The following is a 17,089-nucleotide window of genomic DNA, read 5'->3' as shown; positions in this document are numbered from 1 at the left end:
TAAAAAATACATATTTGGTATTCCCACGTCCGTTAAACTCTGATCTATCAAAGTAACGCATTATATACCCCGCACGGTGAATGGCGTCCAAAAAAACTAAAGAACACCAGAAATGCACTTTCGGTCACCCTGTCTCCCAGAAAAAAATGCAATAAAAAGTGATCAAAAAGTCATTAGTATTCCAAAACGGTGCCAACATAAACTACAGGATGTCTCACAAGAAATGAGCCCTCACAACTATGCTGATGGAAAAATAAAAAAGTTATTGTGCGCAGAAGATGGCGGCAGAAAATAATTTAGAAAAAATTAAATGTCTTTGAAAAAAATAATAGTACAGAAAAAGCGATACAAGTTTGGTATCGCAGTAATCGCACTGACCCATAAAATAAAGTTATCATGTCGTTTTTGTTGCAGTTTGTGCGCCGTAGAAACAAAACGCACCAAAAGATCGCAATTTTTTTTTTCATTTTACTCCACTTAAAATTTTTTTTTTTACGTTTTTCAGTCCGTTATATGGTACAGTAAACAGTATCATTAAAAAATACAAGTCATCCTGCAAAAAACAAGCCCTCATACAGCGACATTGATGGATAAAGAAAGGAGTTACGATTTTTTATAAGGGCGATGGAAAAAACAAAAATGAAAAAAAAAGGGCTGAGTCATTAACGGGTTAAAGACCAAACTCACTTAGCATGGGAAGTTTCACTTCTTTCCTGCATCAATGAAAGGTCCAGCCCCTCTTGTGGCCTATATAGGCCTGGAAGCCGGGAGCTCAATTGAAGCTCTGTCCGGCCAAGAACAGCTCCGTCGGAGGTTTGCATGCAGATGCCAGGCCAGGTAAATGTCCTATACAGAGAACACACAGAAGGGGATCATTCCTCCCTCTCCTTGCGCTCCAGAAGCCCGCCTCCAATCATGGCCTATACAAGCCTAGAAGCTGGTGGTTCGATGTGAGAGTAACCCAGCTGGAGGTGGGTCCACTAGCGACCGCAGGACAAAGGGAATGGCTGGAGCAGCTGACCTATAAAGAGCCATGCGGGAACATGGACAAGTTCCACCCTCTCCCCGTGCACCCACTGGAGGCGCTGCAGGAACCTTAGGTGACCCCATGGCTGGTGGGAAGCGGAGAGGTTAGTGCCACTCTGTTCCACTTTGTCTTCATGGTGGAAGCAGTAACATTGTGTTGGATGAAGCATTGTTAGGGCTTTTACCCACTATTTTTTTTTTGCGCTGTGAGAGCGAGTGAAAACATTAAATGCTTTCAATGAGGCCGGCAGTAGCAGCAGCAGCGCCAGCCCCATTGAAAAAATAGGGAGTGTATCGTGGACTTCTGCCACAGCCATGACAGGGGTTTCCTTCATGCCTGCAGGGATCACGGGGATGAAGGAATCCTCTGACACAGCTGTGGCAGAAATCCAGGATGCTATCCCATTGCTTTCAATGGAGTCAGCGCTGCTGTTGTCGGCCTCATTGAAAGCAGTAGGTTGTAGGCAACCCCCACAGCATGATTTTCGGGGAAGAGCTTGAAATATAAGCCCTCCCTAAAAATCATCCCTAGCTGGTGAACAAATAAAATTATATATTTACCTCTCCACCGCTCAGGCGCGTCCTCCAGCTGGCTCCCCTGCTGTCAAGCTCTTTCAGTAGGCGGGGATTTAAAAATCCCCGCTTCCTGAAAGGGCTGTGCTGATTGGCTGAGCACTCAGCCAATTACAGGCAGCGCTTAGCCATTCATTGATATTGCGCTCGCCAACATGCGATATTCCCTCGGATGTGAGATATTTTTAGCTCAAAACCGCCTCACATCCCTTCAGGGAAGTAGTGATCAGCCGCAGCAGAGGACTGCAGAGTTTCTCATTTTGGTTCCAATGGGGAAACCTCGGATCGCACCGTGTGCACCTAGTCCTGTCATGGCAACAGGACGCCAGATACAGGCGTCCTGCTTTGCCATCAGTCCCGACATTGACGAGCTCCGGCAGCGGGAGCCAGCTGTCAGTGATAGTCGGTCTCCTGCTGCATCAGCTGGGAGTGCATCAGAGCAGCAACCCCTGCAGTTAACCCCTACCTCTATGTAGATCGTGGCATGTAAGGGGTTCACAGAGGGACCGTGCTTCCCCTGTGAGGTCATCGGTCCACCGCAATAAAAATCACGGCGGGGCCAGTGAGTTGCCATGGCAACAAGGCACCGGATCTATCTCTCAGCAGCTCGGTGAAGGTGTATGTATCCCACAGCCAATCGGGAGCTCTGGGCGTAACCTGGGCATTACCTCTAGCTCAGCCTGGTCACACCTACAATTCCGGTGTAGACATACTACACTAATAAATTCCATAGAAGGGGAGGCACTGGTATGAGGTGATCAAGGCTCTTGACAGAGTTGAAACCGGTCCTTCCTTTTCTGTGAATATGCACATATTTTAAACAATAAAGCAGCAAGTTTGTCATACCAGTGCCTCCCCTTCTATGGAACTTACTTGTGAAAGAAAGCCAAAGTGACCGCAAGGCTGTACAAGCACTTGGAGACGCACCTGCTGCATGGAACCAGGAGCTAGAAGCCGTCTAAGGTGGGATAAAAATCTTTTTTTCTAAATACTACACTAATACCATGTTGGGCCACGCAGATTTAGAACTTACATAGTAACATAGTATGTTAGGCTGAACTAGATGGACACTGTCTTTATTTAGCCTGTTTCAACCTCCTTGTTGATCCAGAGGAAAGCAAAAAACCCCAAGAGGCAGAAGCCAATTAGCCCTTTCGGGGAAAAAAAAATCCTTCCCAACTCCATAATGGCAGTCAGAATAATCCCTGGATCAACCTCTGATAGTTCCCGCCTGTCTGTAAGACCCGGATCAACAACCTGCTGGTCACCTAATGTTTATATCCAGCAATGACCTTCTGCTTGAGAAAGACATCTAGTCCCTCTTAAACTCCTCTATGGATTTTGCCATCCCTACGTCCTCAGGGTGCGTTCACACGAGCGCATAAACGGCACGTTTTTGCGACCAAACGTATATACGTGACCATCTGAGGCAATGGTTCCGAATGTATTCGTTCACATGAGCGATTTTACAGCGCGTAAAAACGGCAACCCGCGGAAAAACGGACATACGCGACCGAAATACGTGTCGGCGAATATTCGATGGCCGAAAAGACTGTTTGAAAAGTAGGAACAAACAAAAATACGCTTTCTAGCTCTGGTCGTGATCGGCGAAAAACGTTCTTTCCGGCGATTATACGCTGCGCTCGTGCGAACGTAAATACGCCTACGCTCGTGTGAACGCACCCTCAGGCAGAGAGTTCCACAGTCTCACTGCTCTTACAGTAAAGAACCCCCTTCTATGTTGGTGATGAAACCTGCTTTCTTCTAGACATAGCGGATGTCCTCTCGTTACCGATGCAGTCCTGGGTATAAACAGATCATGGAAGAGATCCTTGTATTGTCCCCTCATGTACTTATACATAGTTATTTGGTCGCCCCATAGCCGTCTTTTTTCCAGAGTGAATAATCCCAATTTTGACGCCTCTCTGGGTATTCCAGTCCCGTCATTCCATGTATTAATTTAGTTGCCCTTCTTTGAACCCCCTCCAGCACTGTAACATCTGGAACAGGGAGTTCACGATGGCAGGTAGGCTTGTTACCTGGCCGGTAATAAACTGTCATGGCGGCCAATAGTTGCTGCTCAACTATTCATAGGTTTACAGTCCGGCAAACTTTTGCATGCACCATGCTGCACCTCCACCTCCCAGTCCTCTGCCCATAGGGCTGCTACACCCTACCTTCCCCTTTCTTAAAGGGGTAATATGCGCTCCTGAATCCTATCCCCCACCAATCACCAGCCATTCCCTGTTATATTATACATCCTCTCCCTTATGGAGAATGCCTAATCAGTTGCTCTCTTACTGCCACTTCTTGTAAAGCCCCCATTTGTGTATATCCTGGTGCTGATCCTTGCCTGACTCTGACCATTCTGACTCTGGACAGTAGTACTGCTTGCTGCCAGCCCTGATGGTCAGCCTGGACCTCGTTAATACACTTGTGCTGCCGGCCCTGATGTTCAGCCTGGCCCTCCTTAATACACTTGTGCTGCCGGCCCTGATGTTCAGCCTGGACCTCGTTAATACACTTGTGCTGCCGGCCCTGATGTTCAGCCTGGACCTCGTTAATACACTTGTGCTGCCGGCCCTGATGTTCAGCCTGGACCTCGTTACTACACTTGTGCTGCCGGCCCTGGTGTTCAGCCTGGACCTCGTTAATACACTTGTGCTGCTGACCCTGATGTTCAGCCTGGCCCTCCTTAATACACTTGTGCTGCCGGCCCTGATGTTCAGCCTGGACCTCGTTAATACACTTGTGCTGCCGGCCCTGATTGTAGCCTGGACCTCGTTAATACACTTGTGCTGCCGGCCCTGATGTTCAGCCTGGCCCTCGTTAATACACTTGTGCTGCCGGCCCTGATGGTCATCCTGGACCTTGTTAATACACTTGTGCTGCCGGCCCTGATGTTCAGCCTGGACCTCGTTAATACACTTGTGCTGCCGGCCCTGATGTTCAGCCTGGCCCTCGTTAATACACTTGTGCTGCCGGCCCTGATGTTCAGCCTGGACCTTGTTAATACACTTGTGCTGCCAGCCCTAATGTTCAGCCTGGACCTTGTTAATACACTTGTGCTGACGGCCCTGATGTTCCGTCTGGCCCTCGTTAATACACTTGTGCTGCCGGCCCTGATGGTCATCCTGGACCTTGTTAATACACTTGTGCTACCAGCCCTGATGTTCAGCCTGGACCTCGTTAATACACTTGTGCTGCCGGCCCTGATGTTCAGCCTGGCCCTCGTTAATACACTTGTGCTGCCGGCCCTGATGTTCAGCCTGGACCTCGTTAATACACTTGTGATGACGGCCCTGATGTTCAGCCTTGCCCTCGTTAATACACTTGTGCTGCCGGCCCTGATGTTCAGCCTGGACCTGGTTAATACACTTGTGCTGCCAGCCCTGATTGTAGCCCGGACCTCGTTAATACACTTGTGCTGCCAGCCCTGATTGTAGCCTGGACCTCGTTAATACACTTGTGCTGCCGGCCCTGATGTTCAGCCTGGACCTCGTTAATACACTTGTGCTGCTGGCCCTTATGTTCAGCCCGGACCTCGTTAATACACTTGTGCTGCTGGCCCTGATTGTAGCCTGGACCTCGTTAATACACTTGTGCTGCCGGCCCTGATGTTCAGCCTGGACCTCGTTAATACACTTGTGCTGCCGGCCCTGATGTTCAGCCTGGACCTCGTTAATACACTTGTGCTGCTGGCCCTGATTGTAGCCAGGACCTCGTTAATACACTTGTGCTGCCGGCCCTGATGTTCAGCCTGGACCTCGTTAATATACTTGTGCTGCCGACCCTGATGTTCAGCCTGGATCTCGTTAATACACTTGTGCTGCCTGCCCTGATGTTCAGCCCAGACCTCGTTAATACACTTGTGCTGCTGGCCCTGATGTTCAGCCTGGACCTCGTTAATACACTTGTGCTGCCAGCCCTGATTGTAGCCTGGACCTCGTTAATACACTTGTGCTGCCGGACCTGATTGTAGCCCGGACCTCGTTAATACACTTGTGCTGCCGGCCCTGATTATAGCCTGTATTACTGCAAGACTCCTGTTCAGACTGTTGGGTACTGCGACTCGGCCCAGTGCAGCATCAGCAGCCAGACTACCGGGACTATCTGGATCAGTAACGGCTTGGAGACCCTGCAACAAACACCGGATCCAGCTTGGAAGTGTCAGGGGTGCCGGACATAAACCTCCAGTGGCCGCAATTGTGTCTTACCAAAAATATGAATTGCCAATAAAAAATAATTATGACGGGGTGGGGCACGGGGCTGAATGGTGCCACCCTACCACCGAACTGCCAAGACCCACTCCCGAATGTCCAGTCAATGCTCTTACAAGCAACTTCTCCTCCTACACTACTAATAGTTTCAGACACAAGGCGCTCTATGAAGAGGATAGCGTCATCCCCTCCCCCGTCTCCTGCACTAATACATGGGGGAAGAGTCAGGTTATCCTCTTCATGGTTCGCACTGCGTCCAGCACTACTGACAGCATGAGTGAGAAAGAAGTGGCTTGTAAGAATGGTGATGTCCAACCAGAGGTTTGGGAGTGTGGACAATTACTAAATGAGGCCACAGAGGGGGCACTTATTTAGTGGGGGCACTATTACTATGATGGATACTGAGAGGAGGGAGTAGCGACACAACAGGAAGAGTCTACAGAGAAATCTTCATGGTAATCCTATATAGGAAAGAAAAACTAAACCAGCCGTCCCCTATAACCACTGGAGGTAACCGCACTGTAATCACTATCACTGTGTAGAGCTGGGATCTGACTGGGTCTACTAGAGCTGAGCTGCTATGTCTGCTGGGTTCTACAACTTGTTTACTAGAAAAAATATATAAAGCTTTATTTGGTAATGATTCGGAGTTCTGTAATGGGGCCCCATGAGTTCTGTAATCCCCCTGACTATAGTAGGTCACGAGGGGCCCCATGAATTCTGTAATACCCCTGACTATAGTAGGTCATGGGGGGCCCCTGGACTACCTGTACATTATTATGTAGGTGTCAGCAGCTAGAGCCACAATATGAGGGGCGTCTGTTGCTCGTGACTCACTACAAGGTGAACTGGTGACACAATACAGGAGGCCTTGGCAGCTGGCACTTTAATACAATGGACCTTAGAGTACAGCGCCGGAATATAAGAATGGTGACAGACATTTTGGCGAAAAAGATGGCAGCCTTAGTGGGGCGTCATTTCACCTTTTTGCCTAGAACAGAAGAAAAGTCAGAATGTGTCCTGGTCTTACGCCTACATCAGTTACAGTAAAGAGAGCATGGAGGCGGTTCTGTTACTACCATAAAAGTAGAATAGCGGAATATATCATACTGCACCACCAGATGGCGCTATGATAGAGTCCGGCTGTATTCTGTACTGAGTGCAGAGAGGGGGGGCCGGACTGTAATATCGCTATATAATAAATACACTGCTAAACTAATATATAAATCACACTGCAGCTCCGTATCTAAGCCACAAGAGGCAGAAAAGAGCCTCGTATCATAATCCACATTATGGCCGCCTGCATTACAATACGCACTCCTATGCAGACGGCCGCGGTTTGGCCGCGCGAAATCTGGCGCTGCAAACAAACCCCGGCAAGTCCTATTTCTGTGCGGGGCTCACAGAGCCTCGCACAGAAACGTCACTCACCCGGCCGCCGTCTCCGGTCTGCGCATGCGCCGGCTTCCTGGCAGCCGGCACATGAAAGAGCCGGGGCCGCCGGGCGCGGGTGAGTACACGCTCGTCCCTGGAGGCGCTCGGGTCGGATCGCGCGGCGAGAATCCTCGCCGCCGGATCCGACCCACTCGTCTGCAGGCGGCCTATCACCCTGAGGACGGGCGGCTTATCCGGAGATCAGCGGTGCAGGAACAGGACGATGTTAGCGCAGGAAGAATATTCTAAAGTTCATTAGGGGACATATACCATACATCACACACACATATATATCACACATATATCATACATCACACATATACCATACATCACACACACATATATCACACATATATAACACATCACACACATAGATATATATCACACATATATCACACACATATCATACATCACACATATCATACATCACACACACATATGACATGATGATGAGCCTCACCTCTCCTCTCCAGCTCTTCTCTCCCGTTCTCCACATATTTCTTCAGCCCCTCCATACAGATATTCTCCAGATAATTCCTCACTGTCTCCCCCGCTCGTTCTTCCGGACTGTTCCATCTCTGTGTGGTGATCAGCGCCTGGCTCATGGTGGCCGTGTATGTCCAGGTCTGTGTGTCCAGCGCTATGAACTCTCCTCCATCATATCTGTGCTGATCATATCCTCTGATGCTGCCGTCATCATCCAGCTCACAGCCAATCATCCACTGGACGGAATGGAAACCTGCAGACATCACAGAACATGTTATACAGAACACGTATGTTATGTACGGGTCATATGTGCAGTGTATGTGTGTGACATGTAATATACAGGTGTATGACACATACTGTACATAGTATATACACAGGTCCCTCATGTGATGTTATACGTGTCCTTCACATGTACTATATACAGTCTATAACACGGCTTATTAACAGCCGGGTGTGAACACTTGTGTGTGAACTACAGTTCCCAGCATGCCCCGCCAGCTACTGGTTGTAGTTCAGTGAGCTGAACACAGTATGTACTGCTACATCATCCCTAGTCATGTGACTGACAGGCTAGAGTAATAGTGGATGGCTCCGCCCACATACAGCACCTGGGCAGGTAACCGTCATGTTGTCTATAAGGGTGACTACCCACTACAGTTTTTTTTCACTGCGAAATTCGCAGCGTTTTCTTTTCTGCAGGGGTCTATGGGACTTGTAATGTTAAAATCGCTTTCACGCAAAATCGCAATTTACCGCGAAATCGCGATTTTAACATTACAAGCCCCAGAGACCCCTGCAGAAAAGAAAATGCTGCGAATTTCGCAGTGAAAAACAACTGTAGTGGGTAGTCACCCTAACTGATAGATGTAATGGAGAAACAGGGGGAGGAAGGGGTTAATGCCCCCATATTTGCACTTCTCTGTACATTATTATATAACTGCCTCACCGGCTCCTTGTAGTCTGAGGAGGAGCGTAATACTGTAAGGAGACTTATTACATGCCCCATGTCCTCACACCTATCACTGCGCATCGTACGCAGGAAATCTGCAGAATCATGGCGGCGATCACTAACTATAAGGGCCCGGGACTCGCTGCGGACGATCTGCGGTCACCACATACGGATCTGCGCTGCGCCTGGACCTACCGACTGATACAATAATGGTGGATTACATGTAGCGTCAGCGCCCGTCCTCACCGCCATATGGGCATCCGGGAAACGCACGCGGTTTAGTCCAAAAAGTGTCTGATTACGTAGCGTCTCACTGACCCGCAGGCCATAAGGGGTTAAATGTAGTGAAGCCGTGCGAACGTTTCTGTGCGTTTCTTATTTTTGTGGGATTGAAGCGCCGCGTTCTGTCCGCAAATACAGCGGATAATAACTGATACGATTTGTTGTTTACGTTGCAGCCAATGGGTTTAGTTTCCGCTCGTCTCGCGGCGCGTTTATCTGGGATTTCAGTTTTTCTGTATTTAGTTCCAGAACTTTCCTGACATTTTATGAGGATTGCAGTAAATACGGACGCTGCTCATTTATAGCGTATTCTAATGTATATCACACATAGGATGTAATAATGCGAATGTATCCTATAAAATGCGTTGTTTAGGCCTCATGTCCACGGGGAAAATCAGATCCGCTGCAGATTCTCCATGTAGAATCTGCAGCGGGTCCCTCCTGCCCCGCGGACATGAGCGCTGAAAATAAGAATTTAAAAGCATTTACCTTTCCGTAGCGGCCGGCGAAGGTCAGCTGTTCCTCACGGCCGGATCTTCATTTTCGGCCGGCGGATGAATTCCTGACGCCGGCGGCACGTCGCCGGCACGTCGTCGACGTGCCGCGCGCATGCGCCGGGCACATCCGCCGAGCCGAAGCAAGGGAGATGCGGCCGTGAGGAAGAGCAGAGCTTCGCGGCCCGCTGCGGGTGAGTAAATGCTATTCCTATTTTAGGTCTCCCGCGGATCCGGACGGCTTCCATAGGCTTCAATAGAAGCCCGCGGGAGCCGTCCCCGCGGGAGACCCGCATGAAAATGGAGCATGGTCCAGATTTTTTCATGCTCCATTTTTTTTTAAATGCCTTTTATTGACGATCCGCGGGTATTTATCTACCCGCGGGTGGTCAATGCATCCCTATGGTGTGCGGATCCACGCGCGGGAGATCCGCTGCGGATTTTAAATCACATTTTGCCCGTGGACATGAGCCCTTACACTTTCTGTGCGTTTTCCGCTTGCAAGAAATGTAGCTGACATTGCCAGTGTGGGCGGGGCCTAAAAACAGCGCAAAATCCACAACACAAGCAGAGAACGGTGTGGGGGGTATTCTCACTACGGAGATGCTTCCACGGACGTGTTGTGGGTTTTATCCCGACACAAATACACGTTTACATTCTGTTAAATCCACTGTGAAAATTACGCCCCCTGTGAGATCACCACAACGGGTCCGGGTGCCCCCCCACCTGTGCTGAGACCTGCATGCAGATACCACAGACCATCCGCTATGTGTACAGCCACCCAACGGCCGGGTCTTCACACTCCACTATATCAGTGACCAAGTGATGTCATCAGACTGCAGGGTGACATCACGTGTGAAGGGAGGCCGGAACTGGAGCCTGCAGGGCAATAGGTGGAGGCGGACATGACGGGGTTAACGGGGAGGAAGGGGTTAATAGTTTTAAAAGTAAACAGGAGAGTATGAGGTAAAAGGGGAGGGGCTAGAAAGGGGGCAGTGAAGGATTATGGGTAAAAAAGAGCGCGAAAGGAGGGGGTGGAGTCATTCCGGGTGCAGCAAAGGAAGAAGAAGGACCTGGACCTGGACAGAAAGAAGAGTGAAGACCAGACGCAAGAGAAGAGAAGAAGACCAGCGGGACTAGCGAGAAGGGCAGCAGTTGAAGACCGGAGGAAGAAGATTTACAGAGGAAGACCGGAGGAAGAAGAAGTACTAGAGAAGACCGGAACAAGAAGATTTCCTGGAAGAAGACCTGAGGGAGAAGGGAGTAGGAAGAGCCTGAAGAGGACGGGGTTTACAATGGAGGCTTTGCTGGAGAGGATCCGGGTGGCGGCGGCGGAGAGAGGCATCGGGTGACTGGAGAGGATGGCAAGTGACAGTGAGGTGCGAGCGGCAGCAGTTCCAGGGAGAAAGAGGAGGCCGCGTCGGGCGCGTGCGCCGGAGAGGCTTAGCCCCGGACACGCGCCCGTGCGCCGGCGCCGCACTAGGATCCCAGCAATGGCACCTCCAGCCGTGTTGCCCCCCGCAACGGCAGGCGGGGAAGCAGGGCTGGGAGGAATCCTGCCCAGCGGCGTGGCGCAGCGTTCAGCTCAGGTGCCCGTGCTGGAAGGGGGGCGGGGCCTGCGGCTGCACAGTCGGCTCCAGGAGCAGTGAGAGGGGGGGGCCGTTCCAGCATCGCCGTTAGCAGAGAGGAGCGCCCCTGCCCCGGCTCGTCGAGAGAATCCGGGGAAGTAGTTAGCAGGGGGTCCAGAGCTGCAGGTGAGGAGCAGTGTGGACTCCGTGGGGGGTCCGGCCAGGAGGCCAGGGAGCGTGGTGAGCAGAGGATGGAGTGCAGAGGGTGAAAGCGTCAGGCTGGTCCGGGAGATGTGCCTAATGCCAGTCTTTTGAGTTTCAGCGCGGCGGCTGCGCGCGCAGCAGAGAGGCGGCAGTCGGCAGAGGAATCAGATGGACCAAGCGGGACGTAGATGGATTCCAGGACGAGATGCCAGGAAGACGGATCGGCGGCTGGTTCGCCCACAGCACCTATGCAGCCCGGTGAGTTACCCATTCTACAAAACACTTGTAATGTGGTTACTAGATTTGTGCCCGCCGGGGAGATTTTGGGGGTAGGTAGTGGTGGCGTCGGTTTTTCCGGGGCACGTGGGGGGAAAAGTGAGATGAGGGCATTGTTAGGTTGTATGTGGGAATTTTTGCGTAGGTAGGAAATTGGGCCTGCCGGATTGCCTGTTTCGGCGTATAATACGCCGTATAGTGAGTCGTCCGGAAGGGGGGTCTCAGTGACGGAGGGCCCCCCGGGGGGACTGGGGGAGATCAGGCAAGAGGTAGTGGGGGGCCAGGCATTGGACCGTCGCCGGTTGCGGCTTGGAGTAGCTCGCTGCCAGTGGCATCCAGTAGGGTAAGTACTCTGTGTGGGAGCTTGGTAGTGGTAGAGGAGTCGGCGTCGGGGGTAGCGGTGCAAACAGAAAAAGACGGGGAAGTGGTGCGATTGGACGATAAGGCAAAGGGTGAAGTGTATGTGTGCTTCGAGGGCCCCCTAGGGGCCCATTTAAAAAAGGAGGTTAGGGAGAAGATTTGGAGGGACGAATATGTGGAAATATTCTCTCTCCTGCCTTTGGAAAAATTCAATTTGGACAAAGGCAAAAGAACGGAGTACAAAAAGGAGGAGGAAGAAAAACGCAGGTGGCGTTTAATTCCTCAGACTTTCAATAACTGGTTGCAGGCCTTTGCAATCTTGGCGAGTGTCATAGGAGAGAAGGCGCCGGATAACTGCTCGGGCCTTTTCTGCTATTTAGATTCAATAGGTGAAGCGTATCGGGTTTATGGGGGTCAAACCTGGTTAAGATACGATGAGCAGTTCAGGCAAAGGAAGGCGATAAGGCCGTCAATCCGATGGGACCAGAAGGACATCGGTTTATGGCTAAGGGTTATGGCGCCAAGTCGCTATGGCCAGTCCTTTCACGGGGGAGCCGGGCCGTCAGGCCTGGCCTCTACCTCTCAAGGAGGAAACCAAGGGGGGCAGTCAGGGGGTAACAGGGTCGGTTTGTGTTGGCAATTTAATGATGGCCAATGCAAATTCGGGCAAGGTTGCAGATTTAAGCATATCTGCTCCCATTGTAACGCCGGGTCGCATGGAGCATCAAAATGCTTCAAGAAAGGGAAAGGAAAAGCCCCAGGGGGGTTTGGAAAAAGGGACGACGCCGGTGAAACTGGAAGGGATGGTCAGGTTCCTAAATAGGTATCCTGACAGAGAGAAGGCCACTTTGCTATTGGAGGGTTTTCGGGACGGGTTTTACATTCCGCCCCCGTTGCACAAAATTCCATTCTCAACGAGAAATTTGCTTTCAGCTATGAGGAATCCGGAGGTGGTCTCGAAAAAACTCGCAAAAGAAGTCAGTTTAGGTAGGATGGCAGGTCCTTTTAAGGAGCCTCCCTTGCCGGATTTTGTGGTGTCTCCTCTTGGGGTAGTCCCCAAGAGGGAACCGAACAAGTTTTGGTTAATACACCATCTTTCTTATCCAAAAGGGGCATCGGTGAACGATGGCATAGACCCAGAGCTTTGCTCGGTGGTTTACACATCGTTTGACGCGGCCGTAAGCTGGGTGAGAAGATATGGGAGAGGGGCGCTGTTAGCGAAGGCTGACATTGAGTCGGCTTTTCGCCTCTTGCCAGTGGCCCCAGATAGCATTCGCTTACTGGGCTGCTTTTGGGATGGAAAGGTGTTTGCCCATGGGATGCTCAATCTCGTGTGCTTACTTTGAAGCCTTCAGCACATTTCTGGAATGGGTAGTGAAGGACACTGCAGAGTTGCAGTCAGTAATTCACTACCTGGATGACTTCTTGTGTATTGGGCCTGGGGAGTCGCCAGTGTGTGCGACTTTGCTGGGAACATTACAGTGGGTCACCGAGCAGTTTGGGGTGCCATTGGCACCTGGGAAGACGGAGGGACCAACGACTTCCCTTCAGTTTTGGGGTATCTTGATTGATACCGAGGCTATGGTGTGCCAGTTACCGGAGGATAAGCTGAAGGACTTAAAAAGCGAGGTGGAAAGAGCCCGGGGATTGCAGAAGATTACGCTGAAAGGGCTCTAGTCATGATTGGGCAAGTTGAATTTTGCTTGCAGGATAATGCCTATGGGGCGAATTTTTTGTCGCAGAATGGCGGCAGCCACAGCGGGGGTTCGAGCCCCGCATCACTACATTAGATTGGGGAGGAATGTAAAAGGGGATTTGGCAGTGTGGGCGTCATTTTTAAAGGAATATAATGGGAGGTCCATGATCATCTCAGAGGTGAGTGAGAACTTGGACTATGAGCTTTTCCGGACGCGGCGGGGAGTGCAGGATTCGGGGCATATTGCCAAGGGCAATGGTGCACTGGGGAATGGCCAGAGAGTTGGAAGGTAGATGGTATGACAAAGAATCTCGTGCTGTTGTAATTGTTTCCAATAGTGGTGGCTATTGCGCTTTGGGGCGCTCGGCTTCAGAATATGAAGGTGAGGTTCCATTGCGACAATATGGGGGTGGTGCAGGTGATTAATTCCCTGACTGCTTCATCCCCCCCGGTGGTGAACTTGTTACGCCACTTGGTATTGGAGGGCCTGAAGCTGAATATTTGGATAGTGGCGGTGCACGTACCAGGGATAAAGAATTCAATTGCGGATGCTCTTTCTCGGTTTCAGTGAGAGCGATTCAGGACCCTGGCCCCGGAAGCGGAGGAGCAGGGGAGGACGTGCCCGTCTCATCTCTGGAGTGTGGTAAGAGAGCAGTGGGGCACCTGATTGAGAGGTCACTGGCTCAGGGTACGAGAGCTGCTTATATCGCAGTATGGCAAGAGTGTGAAGGTTGGCTGGGTCATCTTAGGTCAGGAGAATCGGAGGAGGATAGAGTGGGGGCGTTGTTGTGTTGGTTGGGAAAGGTAGAGCAGGACAATATTTCGGTGTCGTGTGTTAATCGCTTTATGGCAGGGGTGGCGTTTGGGTGTAAATTAAGGGGCTTGGGGGATATAACTAAGAACTTTTTAGTTAAGCAAGCGTTAAAGGGTTTTAAGAAAGGAAAGGGAAGAGTTGATTCACGGAGGCCAGTTTCGTTTGAATTATTAGAAAAGATTGGGTTGGTGCTGGACGGCATTTGTAACAAATTATTTGAAAGATTGTTATTCAGGTTAGCTTTTTCATTAGCCTTTTTTGGGGCATTAAGGGTGGGTGAGTTGGTTTCACCCAGTAAACTAATTGGGGGGGGGGCTTACAGATGGCGGACGTAAGAGAAGCTGATGACCATCTGGAGTTGTTTATTCGGCGATCAAAAACAGATCAGGCTGGGCGGGGACAGTTGGTTAGGTTGGGGAGGGTTCATGGTGCAACAATGTGCCCTGTGACGGCGTGGAAGAATTATATGAGGGTAGCGGGCGAGAGATTAGGCCCGTTGCTACAGCACGAGGGGGGTCAGTTTTTGTCACGATTCCAGTTTGCAGCGGTCTTTAAGAAGGCGCTGCTACAGTTGGGTCTGGATGAGTCACAATTTGGGACGCACTCGTTTAGAGTGGGGGCAGCTACGGAGGCAAGGTTACAAGGGTTACCGGGAGAATCTATTAGGAGGATAGGCAGGTGGCAATCAGGGCGGTATAAATTGTATGTGCGCCCTCAGTTGTTGTAAAGTATTGTGGGGGGGGGGGTAATTTTAAAAGGGGGAGCTGTTCAATATTGTTTTCTTTTATTGCAGGTCCACAATCGGCGTTAGTGTGGATTATGGGGCACTCTTATTGGGGGGCAGAGAGAGCCAGTGTTAGGCAAGATGGGAGGCAGTTGAGGTTCCCTAGGTCGGAGGCGGTGTTGAGGTGGATGGGTATTAGAGGGATGTCGGGGTGCAAGGTTTTGCACAAATTCAAGAGGATGGTTAGCCTAGACAGGGTCCTGGACATAGTTGTGGTGCACGCCGGGGGCAATGATTTGGGTAAGAGACCATTTAGGGACTTGTCGAGAGATATCAGGTACGATATCTTAAGACTATTGGCGTCGCATCGTAAAATGGTAGTCGTTTGGTCGGAGATAGTGCCAAGGATGATTTGGAAATTCGTACGGTCGGCAAAAGGTTTGGACAAGGCGAGAATCAAACTCAATAGGGAGGTTTCTCGCTTTGTCGGTAGGAATGGGGGAGTGGCAGTGCGACACATAGATTTGGAGGCTGGCACTGGGAATTATTGGAGGCAGGACGGGGTTCATTTGAACAAAATTGGGCTGGATTTGTGGCTAGAGGCAGTGCAGGAGGGGATTGAGCGCGCCTTGGTCTTGTGGAGGGCGGCGCAGGCTTGAGGGTTCAAGCCGTGCTGGCTGTGGCGGTTAGGGAGGGGTCCTTGGAGTCAATATAGGTGGGGGGTGGGGGGGGAGGCAGGGGTAGTAGAGTTACCTCCTCCCCCCTCCGGTTTGGATTAAGTAGTAGGTGGGTCTGTCGCCTCTTGGTTTGACAGGGGGTTCCCTGCAAAAGTGGTTGTTGTTGCTAGCCGGGGTATGGCTAGATAGCCCCGGGGTCGGGAGGTAGGCGACTCGAGGCGAAGTGGCGAGTCTCCTGAGTCAGGTGATTAGAGACGGGAGGCGTGGTTTAGGAAAATAGGGTCTCCCGAGTCAGGTTTTAGGAGAAGGGAGACAGTTACACCTATTTTTCCTTGGTTGGTGAGGCGACAGATAGTTTTTAGTTGGGAGCTCCAAGGATCTCTCCAAAATAGTTTAGGAATAGGTTTTAAAAGTGTATTTATGTTATATTGTTATGTTTTAATAAATTGGCTGCTGTGGCCAAAAAAATTAATCCAAAAAAGAAGTTGTCAGTGGTTATTTTAGATAAGTGGGAAAAACGGGGGTAATGGGCTACAGAAGACGACTCCGTTGTACCAAGTCATGTCATCGGACCTCCCACCTTCTAGTTAGTGGTGATACAGACACATGAGGCGGCTCGCGCAGAGCACCGCTGGGAACTGTTTTTGTTTAGCAACGACTCTAAAACAGCTGAATTCCTGCCCGAACACAAACCCCAGGAGGTCCAGACGGAGGGGAGCGTCATCACATAGCGCCATCCTTCTGTAGTGGTGGGGAATACACGTCCTTCCGCTCCAGGAGGTTTCTCTCCTCCCTCGGCTCACATTAGGACCCCCGCGTTACGGTTACCGCTGGGAATGTCATGTGACTATACCAGGCGGCAGCGGCTCACCGCCATTCACACTCAGGAAACTGGGGGGAAACTGTTGTAAACCAGAGTCACAGAGGCGCTCGGAGGTCACACCCCACAGGGGGATGTTATCACGTGGGTTTGTCCGACTGCGACACGGATGGAACTCGTACAGTGAGAGGAGCCATTATTTACTATGAATGTATTCACAGGAGGGATGTTTTTTTCATTCTGCATTTCTGTGTGTATACAGTATAGTATATATATAGTGTATATATTAGTGTGTATACAGTATAGTATATATATTGGGTATATATTAGTGTGTATACAGTGTAGCATATATATTGCGTATATATTAGTGTGTGTACAGTGTAGTATATATATAGTGTATATATTAGTGTGTATACAGTGTAGTATATATATTGCGTATATATTAGTGTGTGTACAGTGTAGTATATATATTGTGCATATATTAGT

At 50.4% G+C, this 17,089-nt stretch overlaps 1 protein-coding gene across 2 annotated transcripts in view; it reads right to left on the bottom strand.

Moving 5' to 3' along the window:
- Positions 1-17,089, bottom strand: part of LOC136620518 (class I histocompatibility antigen, F10 alpha chain-like) — a 46,740-nt gene that overhangs the window by 14,328 nt on the left and 15,323 nt on the right. For both annotated transcript variants that reach the window (XM_066595350.1, XM_066595351.1), the window contains exon 3: positions 7,714-7,992. In XM_066595350.1, the coding sequence (XP_066451447.1) occupies positions 7,714-7,992 (279 nt within the window). The remainder of the gene's footprint in view (positions 1-7,713; positions 7,993-17,089) is intronic.

This window comes from Eleutherodactylus coqui, chromosome 3, assembly GCF_035609145.1.
Source record: "Eleutherodactylus coqui strain aEleCoq1 chromosome 3, aEleCoq1.hap1, whole genome shotgun sequence".
NCBI lineage: Eukaryota > Metazoa > Chordata > Amphibia > Anura > Eleutherodactylidae > Eleutherodactylus > Eleutherodactylus coqui.
The sequence above is the reverse complement of the archived record's forward strand: the minus strand, read 5'-3'. Positions and strand labels throughout refer to the sequence as shown.